This window comes from Cystoisospora suis, assembly GCF_002600585.1.
Source record: "Cystoisospora suis strain Wien I chromosome Unknown contig_1643, whole genome shotgun sequence".
Taxonomy (NCBI): Eukaryota; Apicomplexa; class Conoidasida; order Eucoccidiorida; family Sarcocystidae; genus Cystoisospora; species Cystoisospora suis.
In genome coordinates, this window is record NW_027154443.1 from 25,264 (window position 1) to 44,058 (window position 18,795).

The following is an 18,795-nucleotide window of genomic DNA, read 5'->3' on the forward strand; positions in this document are numbered from 1 at the left end:
AATCTTCTCTCACTTGCTTTCTCTCTCGCTCTTTCTCTTTCTCTGCCTTCTGCGCCTCTTTTTACATCAGAAGCCACGCTTCTCTTACGTCACAGTTAAGAAGACGTGTGCGCGTGCCTCAGGCGTGGTAAAAGGCTTTCGTATCTCCCGGTCGTTGGCGGCGGTGGTAGTGACCCCGTGGAGGAGGAGCAGGAGGAGGAGTCGGCGGTGCTAATGCAACAAAGAGAGAGACAGGTGGTGTGTTTCTTTTCTCTCTCCCTTTCTCTCTTTCAGCCAGTCGATCGCGGCTCGTAGAAGTTCAGCTTAAGAGGTAGACCGCTGAGTATGGTGATGGTGCGGAGAGCCATTCCATCTGAATGGGTAAGAGAAGAGACGAGAAGAAAATGATCAGAAAGAGTGGATTCTCGTGGGTTGGATCTTTCTTTTGAAGCGGCTGATAAAGAAGAAGAGAAAGTCCCAAACGTACAGCAACAAAAGAAGAGAAGAGAAATGAAGAAAGAAGCAAAAGACTCCTTCCTATGAGAAAGTGAACCTACCTCCACTACTACCAAGCTCAATCACCCTACGCCTACTAGGAAGTCTTCATATATCCAGGTGTAGAATAGCTACTCCTTACTCACTAGAGCTATCACCCGTCACTCTATAAGACAGAAAGAAGAAAAACGTGAACTAGAGCAAACGGCTGCATCTCGCCTGCTCGCGTTCTTCACGAGGCAAGAAATCCCCATCCAATGACCTAGACAAGATAGGAGTGAACCCGAGCAGGCGGATGAAAACGGAAGACGCCCGCGGTGACGGCTCGTTACCCGGGGAATGCACGAAAGAGGATTTTAAGTCCCTAATATAACCCCCCAGTAGAAAGATCTTGAAGCTGTCGGTCGATTGTCTTTGCATCGACGGTTTCTTGCATGTCTTGTCAGTCAGGAAGATTTCCTTCCCTTTGTCGCGAGTTTCTGTACTTCAGATCTAGGGACTTATCCCCTTGAATCTATCGGGCTCTAGCTATCGTGATCAAAGAGGCTATGTACACATGGAGGTGTCGATCCGAGGTCGTATGCGTAGTGACACCATAGTAAGCCTCTCAGTCTGGATGGAAACCGTATTGCGCGTCTCAAGTATCTAATTACCTTTCTCTCGGCTTCTCCACCTCGCATACCGCCTACCCCGTCTCTATCTATCTATCTATCATGATTAGATATATCTGTATTTACTCATCAGCCGCCTATATACAGACACAACATAGATAGATAGACATGTATGCATTCTACATATATATACAGATATCTCAGATTTCATCTACAGTCGCAGTGATAGACACTCCAGGGCACCTGTGCAGAGGGGAACATATAGATCTCTCCCTATACCAGCTATGTACGATCATCCATACATGGGCCTGAATAATTAGCAAGAAGCGCCGCTTAGATGGAGAAAGTTCTTCTTCGTCCACGGATGTATCAAAGGCATATGTCTATAGACATATGTCTGGTCTCTCTCGTTTTTGCGTTGAAGAGAGAAGAATGAATGAAACTTCTCACGAGGTTTGTATCTCTCTTAGTGGCTTCTTGAGGCATCGGCCAAGCCAAGCGCGCCGTCGATTCCTTCTATCTTCTTTCATCGAGACATATATATGTTCTAGATGAAAAAATGTTTATATACTGAAGCAGCTATCGGGAGGACGGGAAGAAGGCTTAAGAAAAGCACAACTCGGAGATAGCAATCTCTATCTAAAGATGAATAGAGAGACGGAAACATCCGAGTGCATATAGAGTGAGAGAAGAAAGATCTTGAGTCTGGTATGAAACCTTGCCTTTGCTTGGGCTGTGAATAAGAAGAAGACAGAGAGAGGATCTCTTGTCAATTCCCTATGTGTAGATAGCTCTCCCTCTCTTTGGAGATGTATATACAGACCCGCGTATATGCATTGAGGAGTCTTGTTACTATCATCTTTTAAATTTGCCCCGTCTCGTCTCTTTCCGTCAGAATCGGAGTGGCAGGTGTATGTACACCGGAGGAGGATTCACTGATAGATAGAAACGAAGAGAACAGCATACTCTTTGGTATTCTCTTTCAAATTGTCTAGTCTCAAGGCATTCCTCGTATCTTACATTATAAGTATCAAACACAGAAAAGAGCTGTCCCTCTTCCCTTTTTTATCTCTCTCCTACGAAGACAAAGTCCTTTCTTTCTTTCTTTCATTCACGTTTTCTCCATGAAAAGAAATCTGCGGGTTCAAGCGTTGAGCCATGGGTTTTCCCAAAGATCAATCAAGATAAGAAGATCCATATTTACGAGAAAAAGTAGGAAGCAGGAGGTGAAGAAGGAGACGCCCCACACCAGTAGCCCTGTTTTCTTTTCCCTTGTCCTTCTTCTTCTTGTTCTCTCTCTTCATCGTCTACTCCTTCTCGAGTAAAGATATTTCTACTTCTTCTCCTTCTCTGAAATTCCTCGTCCGCCTCTTCCTCTTTGAAACCATCCAGATGTCTTCTACCCGACAAACGACTGCGACGGGGAAAGTGATGGTGGAGCAAGAAGCTATCCTGCAATACAGAAGAGAAAGGAGAGAAGAAAGGAGAAAGAAGAGAAGAAAAGAAGAAGATGACACGTCTGTCGGGTCGATAAATAGATATAGAGAGAGATAGATTAGATGGAGACCGACTGAAGATATATAGAGAGATTGCATATAAATAGAGAGATAGATGGAGAGAGACTGCTTGAAGAGACATGGATAGATTCAATGAAGATAGACAGCTCGAAGATAGGTAGATAGATATGAAGGGAAGTGGAAGAAATCTTATAGAAGGAAAAGAAGACCTTGGTTCAGGTTACTCTTCTTCTCTCTATGCCAACAGAATACATGCATCAGAGACTCTTGAGAGAAGGAGAGGATGGAGAAAGGAAGAAGAAGAACATGAGGTGAAAGATCTGAATGAATGAAAAGGAAAGAAAGAAATTCAGGAGAAGAAGACGAAGGCAAGCCAACCCCCCCACTACTCGTGTGGTCGCATAGTAGACAAGTCTCGACTTTGTCTTTTTTTTTTTCTTCTTCTTCTCTTTCATCGCTCTTCATCTTGACTGGGAGCGAGCAGGCTGTCTAAGCTGCACCGCCGCGTAGACTCTTACCATAGATACATATGCACCTCTAGGGAAGGGCATATCTATGATGATCGACACCGTCTAGACTCGCTGTGTCTCTGTGTACAATCGATACCTATCTCTGTCTCTATTTCTGTCTCTCTCTCTCTTTCAGAATGCTAGTGAGATAGACTTCTTGGAGATACCCAGGGTAGAGAAAACTCAGAGGAAGACAACGAGACATGAATATAGACAGAAGTATGGACCTCTCGGTTCAGACAGATCTATCTATCTATCTTTCTTTCTTCCGAGACGGCAGATGCAGAGAAAAGATGTCTCCTGCGACAGATGAAAGGAACTAGGACAGATCAGTGATCAGCCTGAAGAAGCCGTGGAAGGCGATAGAAAGAGAAGAATGGTGAGAAGCACGTAGACACCTCAAGTTAGATGACACACCTTTAGATGGACTGGGAGAGAAGAAGAAGAACAAGAACGAGAGGAAGAAGAAACAAAGACAAGAAGGAAGGATTCATTTACGTGCGAGAGAGAACATAAGACATCACTCCGACCAGGGCAAAGGCTTCCCCCCATGAGAAGACTGCGAAATCTTTCTGTTTCTTACGTCAGATGGACGACGGCGATATGGAGAATTCATCGCATGGCGATCATACTGAGAAAAGAACTTTTTCACGCCAGATGAATAGTCGTCGTATTTCGAAAACAGAGTTGTCCCGCGAGTACGGAAAAGCTGAAAGAAAACGATCGCGACGATCGCCACAATTAAACTGAAGAAGAGAAAAGCAGAAGAGAGACGAGACAGAGAACAAGGTGCTCTCTCTTTCTCCGAAGACAGGAGAATAGGAAAGAACGAAAGATTTGAGAAAAAGGGAAACACGGGAAAAGAAAAACTCCCGAATGGGAAAGAGAATGCCATTTCGTAAAGAAGTCACAAGCGGTGTATAGACACCTCACATTCGGGTGTATAGACACAACTTTCAGGTGTATGTACACCGGGAAGTATTCCTTGGAATTCCAACACAACGGCTTGCGGTAGGAAGTCAACCAAGCAGTACGATTATTCAAGCTGACAACTTGACATAAAAGAAGAAATTTCTGAATCTGTGAAAAGAGACTCTCAACGACAAAAGAACAGACATCAAGAAACTCGCTTCTGAGAAAAAGAAAGTAGGAAGGAAAGAAAGAGACAAGAAAAGAAAACTCGAAGATTTTTCTCCTCTCCATTCTCGTCTTCTCAAGAAGAGAGCCCATGCGTACCCCGACATCTTTGTATTCCCTCCGTATCCGTCTTTTCTTTCTATGAAGAATCTGCATCGTTCTTTTCTATGGGGGAGAGAGAAAAGAAGAGAACGAAGAGTAAAGCGCTAGACTGAGGGGGGGGGGGGCTTACATTGGAAATCTGAAGTGGAAGCCTGCCCAGGAATCTTCTTCTGACGGTGGAGGCGCATGTCGATGAAGAATATCAAACAAGCGAACGACCGAGGTATGTCCCTCTTCACCTCTCTCTTTTCTTCCTTCTTTCTCTACACAACACCAACGAGAAATCTACAAGGAAAGACAAATGAATACTCATCTATCTTCTTTCTTTCTTCCTTTCATTCTTTCTTTTTTCTTCTTCTTGATTTTTCTTGAAGGTGTATCTGTTGCAGTTTTGGTAGGACACCCCGTCTCTCCGCCACTCCCGTCTCAGAAAGCAAAGTCTCTTTCTTCACGTTGTTTAGACCTTCTATCTTTTCTACACGGATATCAGCGACTAACTATAAAACTATCTGCGGAAGAAAAAGAAGATGACTGTCTTTCTTACATGCAAAAGGCCCCTCGTATATAGGGAGTATCTGTGTACATTTGAATATCTCTCTCTACCTTTAAGTATGCGCACAGGTATGAAGCCAGTTACGAAAGAGATGTATTCATCCGCAGAGGTTGATGGATTCTCCAAGAAAAGTAAGAAGAAGAAGAAAGGATCGAGCTTTCCAGCATGTTCGATAACGCGGTAGACGTAGACAGCAAGATTAAAGAGAAGAACGCAAAGTCCTTCTGAACGTATGGGTGACTGAGTGTATGGACTAGGATCTAGCAAGGAAGAGAGAAAGATAAAAAGAGAAAGATGTGTGTCTTTTGCAACTATTGAGAAAGAAGAACGTACGTGAGTTTTCCGGTGTACATACAAGGGCAATCGCCTGAGTATCTCCAAAATGATAGGAGGCTGTCAGCCCGTTCACCTTGAGGAAAAAGGAAAGAAGACAAGAGAGAAGAACAAGGGAGAGTTCCATGAAAAAGAAGAAGAAGAAGAAAAACGTGAAGCTGAAAATGAAGAGAGAGACTTTTAGATGATAGACATACAAGAAGACATGACAGAGTTTCAAAAGAAAGAAAAGTTGACTAGAAATGAAAACTTGAAGAAACACACGTCCCGAGTTCCCTGTACCTTCCCCTAAACGCTTGCATCTCAGGTGTCCATACACCTCATCACTTCAAGTGTATCTTCACATATAAACATTCTTTTCTTCTCTTTCCCAACACTAGCTCCGACTTTAGATCTAAACATATCTATGAAGAACTGCTTTGAAGAAAATGCTGAAAGAAAAGAAACCGAAAACAAGCGAAGGCAAACAACTACGAAAGACTTATCTATCGAAGTCAGTGCGTTCTCGCCATGCACAGACGCCTCAAGAAAGACCTACGCGTCCACTCTCTTTCTCCCTCTCTTTCACTCCTTGTTCTTTTGCTCTCTCTCTCTCTTCTCTCAAAGATAGTTTAGACAGCGACACATACGTAGATAGAAATCTTGTTGTATGTCTTCCGTGAAAGAGAGACGGTCCTTACTAGGCACTCTTCTCCTAGAGAGAAGAAAGAAGAAGAAGGAAAGAAGTCTGTGTGATATCGAGGTAATGAAGTCTCTCGAGATGCGCTGAGATCGAAGCGCGTAATGAAATTCTAAAAGGCAAAAGGAAAGTTGAAGAAGAAAGAAACAAAGAAAGAAAGAGTGAGAAAGAGAGAAAGAAAGGACTTTCAGAAACCATCTACAGATGACAGCTCATACGTTTACGGGAGTAGGTCTACCCTTCATAGAGAAAGAGCCCCACGTTCCCAAGGGGCTTGTCATACTTACACGCCTGGGAGTTATCTATCTACTTCTCTGGTGTACCTATCAACATGTCAGTACGTAGAAATATACAGAGAGAAACCTGTATACGTATCTATGTATACGTAGAGATACGAAATGAATGTGTGAAGGCATCGTGGATATACACGTGTACATACGTGAAGAAAGAAAGGATACACAGAGAGGTGAAGAGAAGAAGAAAGGATGTGTCTACGAGATGATGATGAAGACCAGAGAACGAACGAAGAGAAAAAAGAAAAGACGTGACAGCTCGAAAGAAAGAAAGAAACAAGAGAGGACTGATGGGCGGGGAGAAGAGTGTTTTTCTTCTGAGATAGGAAAAGCTCAAGAAGTAGATCGCCATGATCGAAATCTCAAGAGGAAAGTAAAGAAGGGTATCTTCAAGGATAGACATGAACGCCAAAGCCTCTCCTGGATCTTGACACCCCGTGAAACAAACCTAGGACTGATGAAGTGTATATACACCCGGGAAGAACAATCTATATATGGTTCGACAGTAAGAAAAAGACTCTAGCCTTCGGTGTCCTTCTTCATGGTTTACGCTCTCTCTCGTTTCCTGTGTTGAGTCAGACTGGCAACAGTCTCTTCTCTATAGAATAAGATTCAGGCGACGACCCCATGAGAAAGAAAGCTGAAAAGACATACACCTTTATCATATCTGACGAAAGATACGCCTGTAAAGAAAACAAAGACGTGCACTCCTAACGATGCAAACTCATATAGAGGGTGGACAGAGAGACAGATAGATTGAAAAAGACAGGTAGATGGGTCAAAGATAGACAGATGGATAGATACATTAAAGATAGATAGATGGGTAGGTAAAGACGCAGAGGGAGCGATGGATAGTATACATACACATGAAGAGCGAAAAAGGCAGGAGGAGGTCCCCAGGGTGTATAGACACCTCGGTGCTGTCGTCCTTTCTGCCTAAGAAAAGAAAAAGAAGAGCCCAAAAGCTTCCACTGAAATCCTCAGGCCTTTCTAAAAAGCAAGAGAGAAATTTACACAGCTTTTTCCTCTTCCTTCCTTCTCATACAGAGTTGAAGAAGGACCGGAGAGAAAGAAGGATGAAAAATAGATACGCATTGCACGCATGAAGAGACCCCAGGAAAAACAAGAATCGAAACTCACCCCACACATCGATTGTCTCCTTCTTCGTTTCTTCAAAAGACGCCTACGTTTCTTTCTTAGTGATGACGAGATGCCTAGAAGGACATCTTTAAAGAAGAAAAGGTCCAAAGCGATACTCGGAGAGAAGACAGAGAACTTCTGAAGAACTGCAAAAGAGAAGAAAAGAAAGGAGAGAAGAAGAAGAGAATCGAAGAGAAAGACAATCGCCACCGAAGGAGAAAAAACGAAGAGAAAGAAAGAAAGAGATACGAAAGAAACGGAGAAAGAGAGATAAAGAAAGAGACGTTTCTCTATCTATTCTTCATCCGTCTCTCTCACGCCCTCCCCCAAGATACAGATCTCTTTCTCTCTTTCTTCTTCCTTTCCTTCACCTGCTTGCTTTTCTTCTTCTTCTTCCGGACACTTCAGACTTTAGTATGTTCTTTTCTTTCTTCTTGTTTTTCTCCAAGAAAGTAGCAAAGAAAACATGCCTTTCTGTCTCGACATCTCCTTGAGTTCCTAAAGCTTTCCTACGCAAGGAAGAAGTACGTAGAAAGAAGGAATGAAAGAAGAGGCCTGCCCCGTATCTCTCTCATAGAGAATTGCGACACACGTCAGGCAGAACGCAAACAATATAGAGAGATCATCCACCATGTGAAGGAAAGATATCTTCACTATGAAACAAGCAGCAAGAACCTCTGTATGGACATCTTGACCCTTCTCTTGATTTTCTTTCTTTCATTCTTTTTCCCCTAGCATGTCTTCCTCTCCTTTCTCTCGTTCGCTTCATGAGAAGAGAAACTATGAAGAGCGACATATAGGCTAGGTAGGAATCTTGTATGTATGTACACCCGGGAGAAACGAGAAGCAAAGTAACATGACAAAGGAAGTTTTCAGAAGAAGAGAAAGAAAAAGAGAAGCAAGGAAACGGAAGAAAACTTCGTTCTGTAGACATCTCGGGCTTACGTGTATTCTTTTTAAGATCATAGATTAAGACTTCTCCATCTTGTAAAGCGACGGCTAGCCGTGTCTGCTTCTTCGGATCCAAGGCAATCGACACGATAGGAGATGTCCCCTTACGTTGTCGAAGAGACACCAAACGGAGAGCAAGAGAAGAAAGAAAAGACCGAAAGAAAGAAAAGAAGTCGATAGGAGGAACATTTTTCTCTTCATTCTTACAGAAAGCGAGATGCCTTCTATATCTCTGTCTCTCCGGCTGTAGTAGTTTCTCTGTGTCTCTGGGGAAATTTCCTTGCTGGAGGTCTTCTCGAAAAGACGCAGCGTGTGAAGAAATATACTAGAGGAATAAGAGGATAAGAAGAAGGATCAAAAGAAAAAGATCCGCCTTCATAGATCTCCACGACACGTACATAGACATATTGGAAGATAGGGAGATCGATAGGTAGGTAGGTCGATAGATATACACATCGGTCCTAACAGTGGCGATGTAAGGTATACCTACTTACAGTTAGGGGGCTGCATGTATGTATGTCTGTGGGGCGCCTACGAATAAATATGTATGAAGATGCATGTACGAATATGTATGTATGTACGTATACATGTACGAATCTACTGCGTACGTGTGGGTGTCGAGGTTTCTTCTCTAGTCTTCCCGTGAAGTGGCAAAGGAGGTAATTTACAGAAAAGAACTGCCCTAAGCCTCCCTCTCTGTCGTGATTGCATGCACCCTCTCCTTCCTCTCTCTTTAACAGGATCTAAAGAAAGAAAAGAAAGACAGAGAGAGTAGAAATGAAAAGACTTACATCCACAGCTCGCAAACTGAAAGTCCCTACATCTAGAGATGCGACATTAAACTGAGCAAAGGCCCGTCGAGCTGTATATACACCAGACACACAAAACATGATTTCAGCATGGGCATACATCTCTATGACTTCCTTCCTCCTCTTTCACCATGTGTATATTTTTTCCCTTCTTCATACACTCAAACACATCATCTCTCACTCTATATATAGAGGCATATATACATACATATATTACGCTCTACCTGACTCACATCGTCTCTCTCTCTCTCTATATATATGTATATGTGTATATATGTGCTCATACAGATAGAGGGAGAAGATACAACACGGGAGCGGGATCTTCGCTCTCACATACACCTATGAACGTGCATCTAGATCTACTCCTTCGATGTCCTATTATGTAGCTACTCAAGTATCTATCTTTGACCTCTCTATCTATAGGAGTTTTCTCCTGACCAGACTCATACACATCTACGTATCTGTTTCAGAAGCTTCTCTGTATAGCTAGCTACATACACATGCGCATGCATGCATGCAACCACATCTGCCTACAAAGAGGAGACGCACTCAGCAGGTACCCACCTGAATGAGAGACAGACGGTTCATCAGCAGATACATAGATAGACAGAATATGGAAAGATAGATAGGCAGGCAGATAGATAGATAGATACAAAGTTCGAAGAGACGTTTGTTTTTTTTCTTTCCTTCTGCATGCGGCGAACATGAGACGTATCACGGAGATTCAAGTCTTCTTACTACTGAAGACTGTGACGCCTGCTTTATGAGCGACATGAATGATTCCTCCCGTCTTTCTTCTTTTTTTTCCTTCTTCTTCTTCTCTTTCATCTTCTTCCTCTTCACCGTCGTCTTCTGCAACTAAAACTCTTCCCCGTAGAAATCCCTGTCGAGTGAGCACTCTAAGAAGTCACCGAGACAACACCCAAGTCATGTGAGACAGAAAGGAAGAAAAAGAACAGAAAGAAAGAAAGAAAAGAAGATAGAGAAGAAAAACCGATGAGAGAGACAACGAAGGAGAGAAGATTCGAGAAAGAACGGTGAACAGGGAGAGAGACGGAAGGCGGGGGCGAGTCTGTCCATGTATGCGTATACATGTATGTATGGATATGTACGTGCACGCTTGTATGAATATTTTGCGTGTTTAGGTGTACGTAGAGAGAGGCATGTCTTATGTCTACAATGGATACTTCAGCATACACAAGAAAATCTCCAGAGCCCAGGTCAGGGTACATATCCATATATATATATATACGTAGAAACACGTTACTAAGTATCTATCTGTACAGTAAGTACGTCTCTGTATGCACGTATACACATATACACATGCGTTAATGTAAGTGCACATACATACAGCGAACTCATTGTGTTTGACAGAGAAACTGGAGACGTATCTATGATGGTGATGGCTTCTTTAGACAGCTACTCTCTTTCTATTACAATAGTAGACATAGGTGTATACGTGTACACAACTAGGAATACGAAAAGAGATCTCCTGCTCCCCCGATCTTCAACAGAAGATCTCTGGTGGGAAAACCCTCCCTTGAAACGCATGCAGTTTATACTCCACACTTGCCTACTCTTACGTCCACATTCATACATACACACCTCTGTACCTAGCGGCACACAAACCATACATATATATATATGTGGATGTGTATAGAGATAAGCACAGCAAGGAGACATATATATATATATATGTAATGTAGAACGTGTCGATGTACATGTGGATAGATCGATTCACGCATGCGTAAGTAGGTATCTAGAATACTGAGTGAAATGGTGAGAAATACAAGCAGACGTTTCAAGAACGGCCGGCGAAGAGAAGGAACAGATAGATGATCCCCTAAAGTTCTTTCTTACACAATCCATCCTAGGGAATCCGAAAGAAGAAAGAGTTTCTCTCCTTGAAAAGAAATCGCGGTTAGATTCGTAATCCGTCGTGACGAAGTCGATGCTAAGAAGCGATGCTGTACATACACCCCAATGGATACATGTCTATACATATACAATCGACATGTGTTTTGAAAAAGAATAGAGATCTGCCTCCATATCGTCGATCCATTCACATCTCTCTTTCTCCTTCTTCAGCACTTGGCAAGAAACCAGTCTACCAAAGAAGAGGAAAGTCCATGAGAAAAACTTCCATCGACTTTGTCTCGTCTCTCCTCTGTCTGTCTTTTACTTTCGCACATCATGCATGCATATGGGGGGAGTACAGTAGTCCAGCTATAGAAGGAACTAGTCACACCTATACATACAGAATGACCATATAGATCTATACTCCCTCCATATTCATACTCTTCAAACATACTCTTTCTCTCTCTCTCTATAGACATATATATACTCACACCTACTCACGCATACGTATAAGCACACGTACGTGTACGACATGCTTTAGGGATGGAAAAAATTGATACGAGAAAAGAAAGAATATTAGGAGATAAAGAAGTGAGAGAGAAACATAAAAAGGTTATCGTCTCTCATCCAAGAGTTGAGAAGAAGAAAGATGAAGATAAGCTTTGTTAAGCCCGGTCATTTCAAAGAAGTTTTGCTATATAGACATACACCACATATAGACTCAGAAGAAGGGATTCCAGTGAGAAAGGAAATCCTGTCTTTGAAGGAGAGAGACTACTTCATTCTATGGAGAGATCAATTCATACTTCGCTTGAGCTTGTCAGGTGTATATACAGCTGGAAAGAGAGAAACAGATAGATATATATTGGGGTGTATATACACCCTCCGCCGACTTGACCAGATAGATATAGATTAGGGTGTATATACACCCGCCACCGACTTGACCATAGTTGGGAGAAAAAACGTATACCTTAACAAGAATATCTCTCTCAAGCTTCACGGCCAATCGCATACCAAGATTCCTTGATACTCGAGCAGGAGCGAAAGGTTTCTCTTCTTCTTTCTCTCTCTTATCGTCTTTCCTTCTGTCATCTACATGAAAAACGAGATCCGACAAGACCAAAACACACAAGGAAAGAAAAATATACGATAAGCAAACAAACAACATGCACTCCTCAGCTGTACAGACACCACGACCTCCTTGCACATACATAGACTCATATCTCTCTCTATCTATCTATCTAGCTTCTATATATCTATCTTCAATCTCATCATCTATCTCTCTATCTGTCTATCGCTCTACCTGTCTAGCTAGCTAGTTTCTCTGTGTCTCGCCCGTCTTGTTGTCTCTGGCGCTCTTAAATCTCTTACATACCCGTAGGTTGTTCTGTATCTTCTACGTTAGGAGGTGGTGTGTTCATCTCTTTCTCCTTCTTCTTTTTCTCTTTTTCTCTTTCTCTATCATGAAGAGAGCTCATCTCCGAAGAGGCGGATGAAGAGGCAGAAGATACAGACGGCTGAGATTCCTGTAGCTTGACCTGCTCTTGTCTTTCTTCGTCTTCTTTCGCTTGTATCCTTTCTCCTCTACTCAGCCTGGGAGAGAAAGAGAAGATCTCTGTCTCCACGAGATGGACACGTAGCTCGCCCGAGGTATCGATTGTCGCGATGAACGTCTCTACCAATGAACGATGAGAAGAAGAGGAAAGAAAACACAGGGAGAGCAAGCACGACACATGCATGCAAAGATAGAAAAGACCATTGATAAGGAGAAAAACCCCGCGATTCTCCTTCTTCTTTTTGATCTCTTTATGCTGATAGAAACCCAAGCCTTTAAGGACCACGGGTATCATCCATACAAACATATGGAAATACAGAGAGACACATGTATGTGTACAGGCACACATGTATCTGTAGAGGTCTATACATCCATACGTGCATGTACACACATAGGTAGATGATAGGGTTCTATAGAGGGCTTTAACAGATGAAGAGAAGCTTTACATAGGATTCAAGCCGTCCACGGACAAGACTCTCTTCTTCTTTCTCGTCTTTTTTGTGAGAACCGCCGCCCCGTAGATGAGAGAAGAAACATACGACACACACAGAAATAGAGATGTGGCTAGAGACACCTAAAGAGAGAAACTTATAGACAGAGAGATTAAGGGTAGATAGACAGATAGAGAAATTGAAGATCGGAAGAGAAATTAATTTACATAGATCGTTGGATGGATAGATAGATAGAGATATGTACAGTTGCGCGGACAGATAGATTGAAGACACATAGATCCAGAGGTAGACAGGGGTACCTAGAAAGATAGAGAGAGTAACTATGGATAGATGGATAAAGCTGGATAGATAGATAGATAGATAAAGAGAGAGAAATAGATAGGTAGATAGGGGGCATATCGGCTCTTGGGGAGGCAGAGAGACTGAGGATTGTAGCAGGAGAGTACAGAGGAGAGAGAAGAATCATACCATCTAATGGACGATGAAAGGTAGTTAAAGCGACAAGAGGAAATCGATGGCCTGTATGTACAGAGGCAAGAGGTTGAAGCTTATCCCGATAAGACCGGGAAGACGAATAAGGATAGACAGTGACCACTCCTTCCTTTGTGCCTGCTATAACTAAGAGAGGAGGAATCATTCCTATACACAGACACACACAAGTAGAAGAAAAGGACGTACAGATCTCTTCATTCATCTACACCTTTTCTTCTTCTTCTTTTTCATCAACTTTCATACATCTGAAGGATATGATCAAAGACACGAGTCTTGTTTCACAGGAGCATCTCCTTCAGCGGCCCAAGCCTAGAGATAGATATCTCTACATACGACTTAGCAAGCATACTGCTCCTTATAAAGATGCCTAGGTCGGTCGACAAGGAATAAGAAGAAGATGAAAAAGTGACAAAGCCTGTCTTCGGTTATGTGAAGTTCGTGAAGACAACCGAGGAAGTTGAGAAGACACGTCAGGCAGAAGAGAAAGAAGAGGAATCACAGCCTTCTCCTTCTTCTTCTTTTGTCTGGCCTGTCTTTCTCTTGCGCAATGTACATTGGGAAGCCGGGGGAAAACAAAAAAGAAAGAAAAGAAAGAAAGAAGACATGCAGACACCCTCTTACCTGGGAAAGGTTGATGAGGGGAAGAAGATCGACCTCGGCTAGGAGCGATTGCAATAAAGTCCACTTTGTATGGAAACTGCAGAGACACACAGAAAGAGAAAGAAAGAAAAAGATAAGAAAGAAAGACAGAAAGAACACGTCTACTTCTTAGGAAGGAGAAGGAGAAAAGAAGAAGGCGAGGAAGAGAGAGGAGAAAGAAGAGAGAAAGAAAGAGAAAGAGGAGGAGAGGAAGAAAGAAGGGAAGGAGAAAAGTGATGACTCGAGGTGTGCGTGAAGGTCTAGACGACTGAATAAACACAGCACCGGAAATGAGTATTCGAGTGTATATACACCTCAACGTTATCTCAAAGTAGGCAGACAAGAAACTTCCTTTCCATTCTCATCCATTCGCCAAGAGAGTTATAAAGATCTAGGCCTATACGTAGACAGATCCGAGAAAGTGTAGATGGCTCTATAGATCCAGGCAGTTGAATAGACTGAGGATAGACACTCTAGCAAGCGTAGAAGAAAGAAGAGACAGAGAAAGAAAAGGAAGGGAAAACAGCCATTGTTGTGGTATTATTTTTCAGTCAAGAAACCTCTCATGACAGCCTCCCTCGATTTGGGGTGTATATACACCTCACTCTCAAGGGACTTTTCTCAAGTAAGAAAGGAGCTTCTCGGACATGTGGAATTCTTCTGTTCAAGACACCTTGATCTTCCTCTTCTTCTTCATCTTCTTCTACTTCGTCTCGATAGCTGCCTTTATTCTCTCCGTGCTTTTCTTGTGAAACAGGAAACAACTTCTCTCCTCTGTTCTCTCCATCTACCACATTCTCATTTTCTTCTCTATCATCTTCTGCTCTATCTTTTCCGGAGCCGTGAGAGAGGGACTTCCTTCTTTCTCTTTCATTATCGCCTACAGGAGAAGTACTATACATAATAAGATCTCCTCCTGAAAGAGAAGGAAGAGAGGAGAAAAGACTGGTATCTTCTTCTCTTCTACAGTGTCTCTCAACAGAGGAAGACGAGAAGGAGGAAGAAGAGGAGAGAGATACATGCTTCGACTCTTTTCCTTCTGTCAGAGGAGAAAAAGAAGAGAGGAGGAGAAGAGGAAGAAGAAAGACAAGAAAGATAGGTAGATGAAGAGAGAAGACAGCTGATTTACAGTGTACGTACAGTGGAGGTGTCTTCTTCATGATACGAGGGGTGAGAGGACATCTCCTTTCCGGGTCTCTTCGGGAGAGAAAGGAAGAGAGATAACTTTCTTTAGTCCGATGAGAAAGAAACTCCATCTTTTTTAGCATACTCGAGAGAATCATTTCTCGCCTTCTTCAAACAAGATCAAGAGACCTCTCTTAGAGAATGAGAGAGAGCAGAAGAAGAAGAAGACGACGAGGGGGAGAAGAATGCAGGAGAAGAAAAGAGAGTGTGCATGTGTTTGTTTGGGGAGAAATCTCCTCTACTTTTCCTTCTCTCCATTCAGTATCGGACCTTACTTCAGCTAGACGTAAGAAAAATGAAAGAGAACCGCACGAAGATGGCGAAGACGAGTCGACAAAAGAAGAAGAGAAGAGAGAGAGTAAGTCTTCTTCTTTTTTCCTCTTCCTCTCCAGGCCGTCCCTCTCAAGCAAAGAAACCTAGGATAAGAGAGAAACCATCCTCGTCACCTCCTGTATATGCAAAAGAAAGTTCTTGTCATTCCTTCTTTTCTTTCCTTCTTTCTTTCTGTGTATCATCTTTGACCCATTCTACCACCTAGACTGAAGTACATAGATATGAGAGAAAGCAATACATTCTTTCTAGAAGAAAGAGAGAGGCATGAAGAAGAGCAGAAGTTCTGGGTGAAAGGAGAGAAGGAAAAGAAGAGGAGGAAAGAGAAGGTGGAGTGTAGCGAAGAAGGAGAGAGAAAAGCGAAAGAATGTTTAGAAAGATAGAACCGGAGCAAGAAGACATCTTGATGTGGCTCATGTCTCTAGGTATCTACAGAGATGGAGAGACAGAAAAAAAGGAGGAGGCCGGACAGCCTGCAGAAGTGCGTGATGTGTCTGCCCTTCCTTTCATCTAGAGAGAAAGAGGAGAAACGGAAGAAACAAAGAATCTTGAACTACAACGACTACTACTCTTACAACCGCTGCAACATAGAGGAGAGACTATGTATGATAAGACTAGGTTAAAGACTACCGGAGAAAAGAGGGATATTTTAATAGAGCGATGTCTTTAATCTCTTTCTTCTTCCTCTTCTTCTGGTAATTGTCTCTTTGAGGAAGGAAAGATAAATGAAAAATGTCTATGAAGGTAGAAAGAAGAAGAAGAGAAAATTCAAACGCGTGTGAAGAGGATTGCCAGAAGCAAGAGAGACGATGCGAAAGCCTGGGAAGATAAGAAACTTCCCTAGTGGAGACAAAGAAGAGACAAAGTCCTTTTTGACAAGGGAGGAAAGAAAAGAAGAAGAGAGAAAGAAGGAAGATGAAGATGCGATTCTTCGAGGAAGGAAGATGGGGGGGTCTATGAAAGAGAGAGGCAAGTCTACTTCTAGAGCAGCAAGTTGTTTTTCTCTCTGACGAGATGAAGAAAATCTCGAGGTGACGGCCATGAAAGCAACTAGGAGAAAGAAGATTAGCCAGCAAGAAAAAGAAGAAAAGATCAGGGGAGTAGACAAAACAACAAGAAGAAGAGCAAGTAGAGGCGGGTGTGTAGTCCGGCCCTTGTCATGATACGTCACTGGAGGGAATCTCCGAGAAGTTTCTTCATTCTAAAGGCGGCATAAGATATGAGAGGTCTCGTTTTTTCTCGTCATAAAGCGAGTGAAGTTGCAGCAACGCATAGAAAGATCTGTTCGAAACATGATTGAGAGAGATCTACTTCTTCAAGAAGAAAGTACGAAAGTCCTAAGCGAGGAACTTCGCTCTTCCGGGTGGACGTGTATGGACGACGTAGTTGGTAGCTAACGACACCTTGGATCTTATGTACACAGGAAAAGGGCTAAGAAAGAAAGACAATCCTCATTTGGTCTTCATGGATTTCTGATAGCCTCAAAGCAAAGCCATGAAAAGAGATGTGGTAAGTCCTCATTCAGACAATTCCATTCCTGCTTTCCCGTTCTGTGTAGGAACTACAACAATAGAAGGAATGGTCTTGCCATGTCCACTTCTTTCCTTCCTTCATCGATGCTCATATGGCAACTCCTAACGGGGGATCTACTCGAAAAGAAGAATTCCAGAACGTGTTCTAACCATCTCCGCCCCTCTCGTTATATTGGGTCACTCCTCTTCCATTCTTCCATCTATCGATAGAGCTTTAGATCCACCTGAGATATCTTACCGCTTCTGTGCTTTAATGCATTCACCTTTCGTTCATCTATTGAGGCATCTATCTTCCTACTTTTCTTCCTGCACCCCATCCTCTATACACCTCCAACACTCGGGAGCGGAGAAACTTTGATAGATGCAAAGTTCACTACGAAACAGCTGGAAGTGGGGAAATGTAGATGGAAATTCTCTTTCTTCTCCGCATCGCCATCATCTCTCTTGAAAACCCCCTGTTAGCTTCCTTTCTTTCCAGACAGGAAGAGATATCCCAAAGGCCGATTTGATTGAGTTTCGTGACTACTTCTTCGTCTACCACACGGCTACATAGGAGCAAGGAGTCCTAACAGCGCCACTATGTTGCATAGTTGACCCGGCATTTTGTTACGGCTATCATCTAATTGAAGTCAACTCTTCCTATTTAAAGGGAAAGCAAAGAGCTGAAGGAAACTCTAAGGAGACGAGTGAGTGATTGACTACTACTTAGCCGTGTCGGGTGAGAAGAGGAGAAAAAGTTGACGGTTTTTCATAGTCCGCGTGCTAGCTATCGATCATAGAAGCCGAGAGGGACACGAATGACATAGAGTCTAGCAGGCGGATTCCAGTAAGACAGTAGCAAAGCAGGTTTAGAAGAAGGGGGGTGGTCCATTCATCATGTCCAGTTTGTCATCTTTCCAGAGATGATTGATCCTCACCGATCATCATCTCGTCATAGATTCACAAGGGTGTTGATTGTTCTAGCTACGAGATTCTTCCTTCAGGTGTACGTACACCCGAGATGATCGATCATACACATAGAGCCCAGGAATCTCCTTTTACTCCACCAGAGGCCCGGCAACCCCACCAGAAACACGTCAGCCGTCCTCTTCTCTGTCTATCGTACTACTTCTCAACCTCCTGAGCTGCCTTCTCATCCCTTCCCTGGCTGGGTCCATGGATGGATGATGCTAAGGCAGCGGTGAACCAGCGGCTGGGAGCAGCAGCAAGGCGGGGGGAGATTAAGAAGAGCTCAGGACAGTGTGGNNGCAGCAAGGCGGGGGGAGATTAACATGGGGGAGATTACGAAGGACGTAACTAGCCATAGTCTGACCGGGTGGATAAAGGTGATGGTTGGGATGGGCCTTCACTGCCTGCCTGCGAACTGAACATCTTGATACGGAGAGAAGTCCAGAGAGATTTCTTCAGTATCACCTTCTGAAGCGATTGTTGTATACTCAGCTTCATTGTACAAAAGTTGCTTCTTTTTCTTTCTTAGGCATAAGAGGAAAGGGCGACTCCCAGGTCAATCAATCCATCTCTCCTCTCTTCTCGGAAAGGCCCCGGGAAGGAACAAATACGTGGTGGGATCAGAAGGAGATTGAGTGAAGTAGCGCTTCTAGGAGAGTCTTCTCTTCTCTGTTTTTCTTGTCGATTCCTATTGTGA

The 18,795-nt window shown here is 43.1% G+C and overlaps 1 protein-coding gene across 1 annotated transcript; it reads right to left on the reverse strand.

The window, feature by feature from the left end:
* Nucleotides 1-34: 34 nt before the first annotated feature.
* CSUI_003640 (uncharacterized protein) lies at nt 35-17,910 on the reverse strand. Its single transcript, XM_068063836.1, has 16 exons — nt 14,709-17,910; nt 14,086-14,161; nt 13,441-13,611; nt 12,341-12,640; nt 11,936-12,057; nt 10,969-11,075; nt 9,847-10,007; nt 9,091-9,161; nt 8,294-8,402; nt 7,349-7,494; nt 5,917-6,027; nt 5,237-5,312; nt 4,481-4,613; nt 3,695-3,857; nt 2,106-2,537; nt 35-352 (listed from the first exon to the last, which is right to left on the reverse strand). The coding sequence occupies exons 1-15, from the start codon at nt 15,384-15,386 to the stop codon at nt 2,286-2,288; spliced, it is 2,676 nt and encodes an 891-aa protein (XP_067924190.1). The 5' UTR covers nt 15,387-17,910; the 3' UTR covers nt 35-352; nt 2,106-2,285.
* Nucleotides 17,911-18,795: the final 885 nt, after the last annotated feature.

Coding starts and splice junctions, on each gene's coding strand:
- CSUI_003640 (XM_068063836.1), bottom strand. CDS start 15,386: ATGATTCTCTCGAGTATGCTAAAAAAGATGGAGTTTCTTTCTCATCGG. Junction 11,076..11,935: donor AGAGAGATATTCTTGTTAAG/GTATACGTTTTT, acceptor GTGTATGTACAG/CATCGCTTCTTAGCATCGAC. Junction 10,008..10,968: donor GATTCCCTAGGATGGATTGT/GTAAGAAAGAAC, acceptor GTGACTTCTTAG/AGTGCTCACTCGACAGGGAT.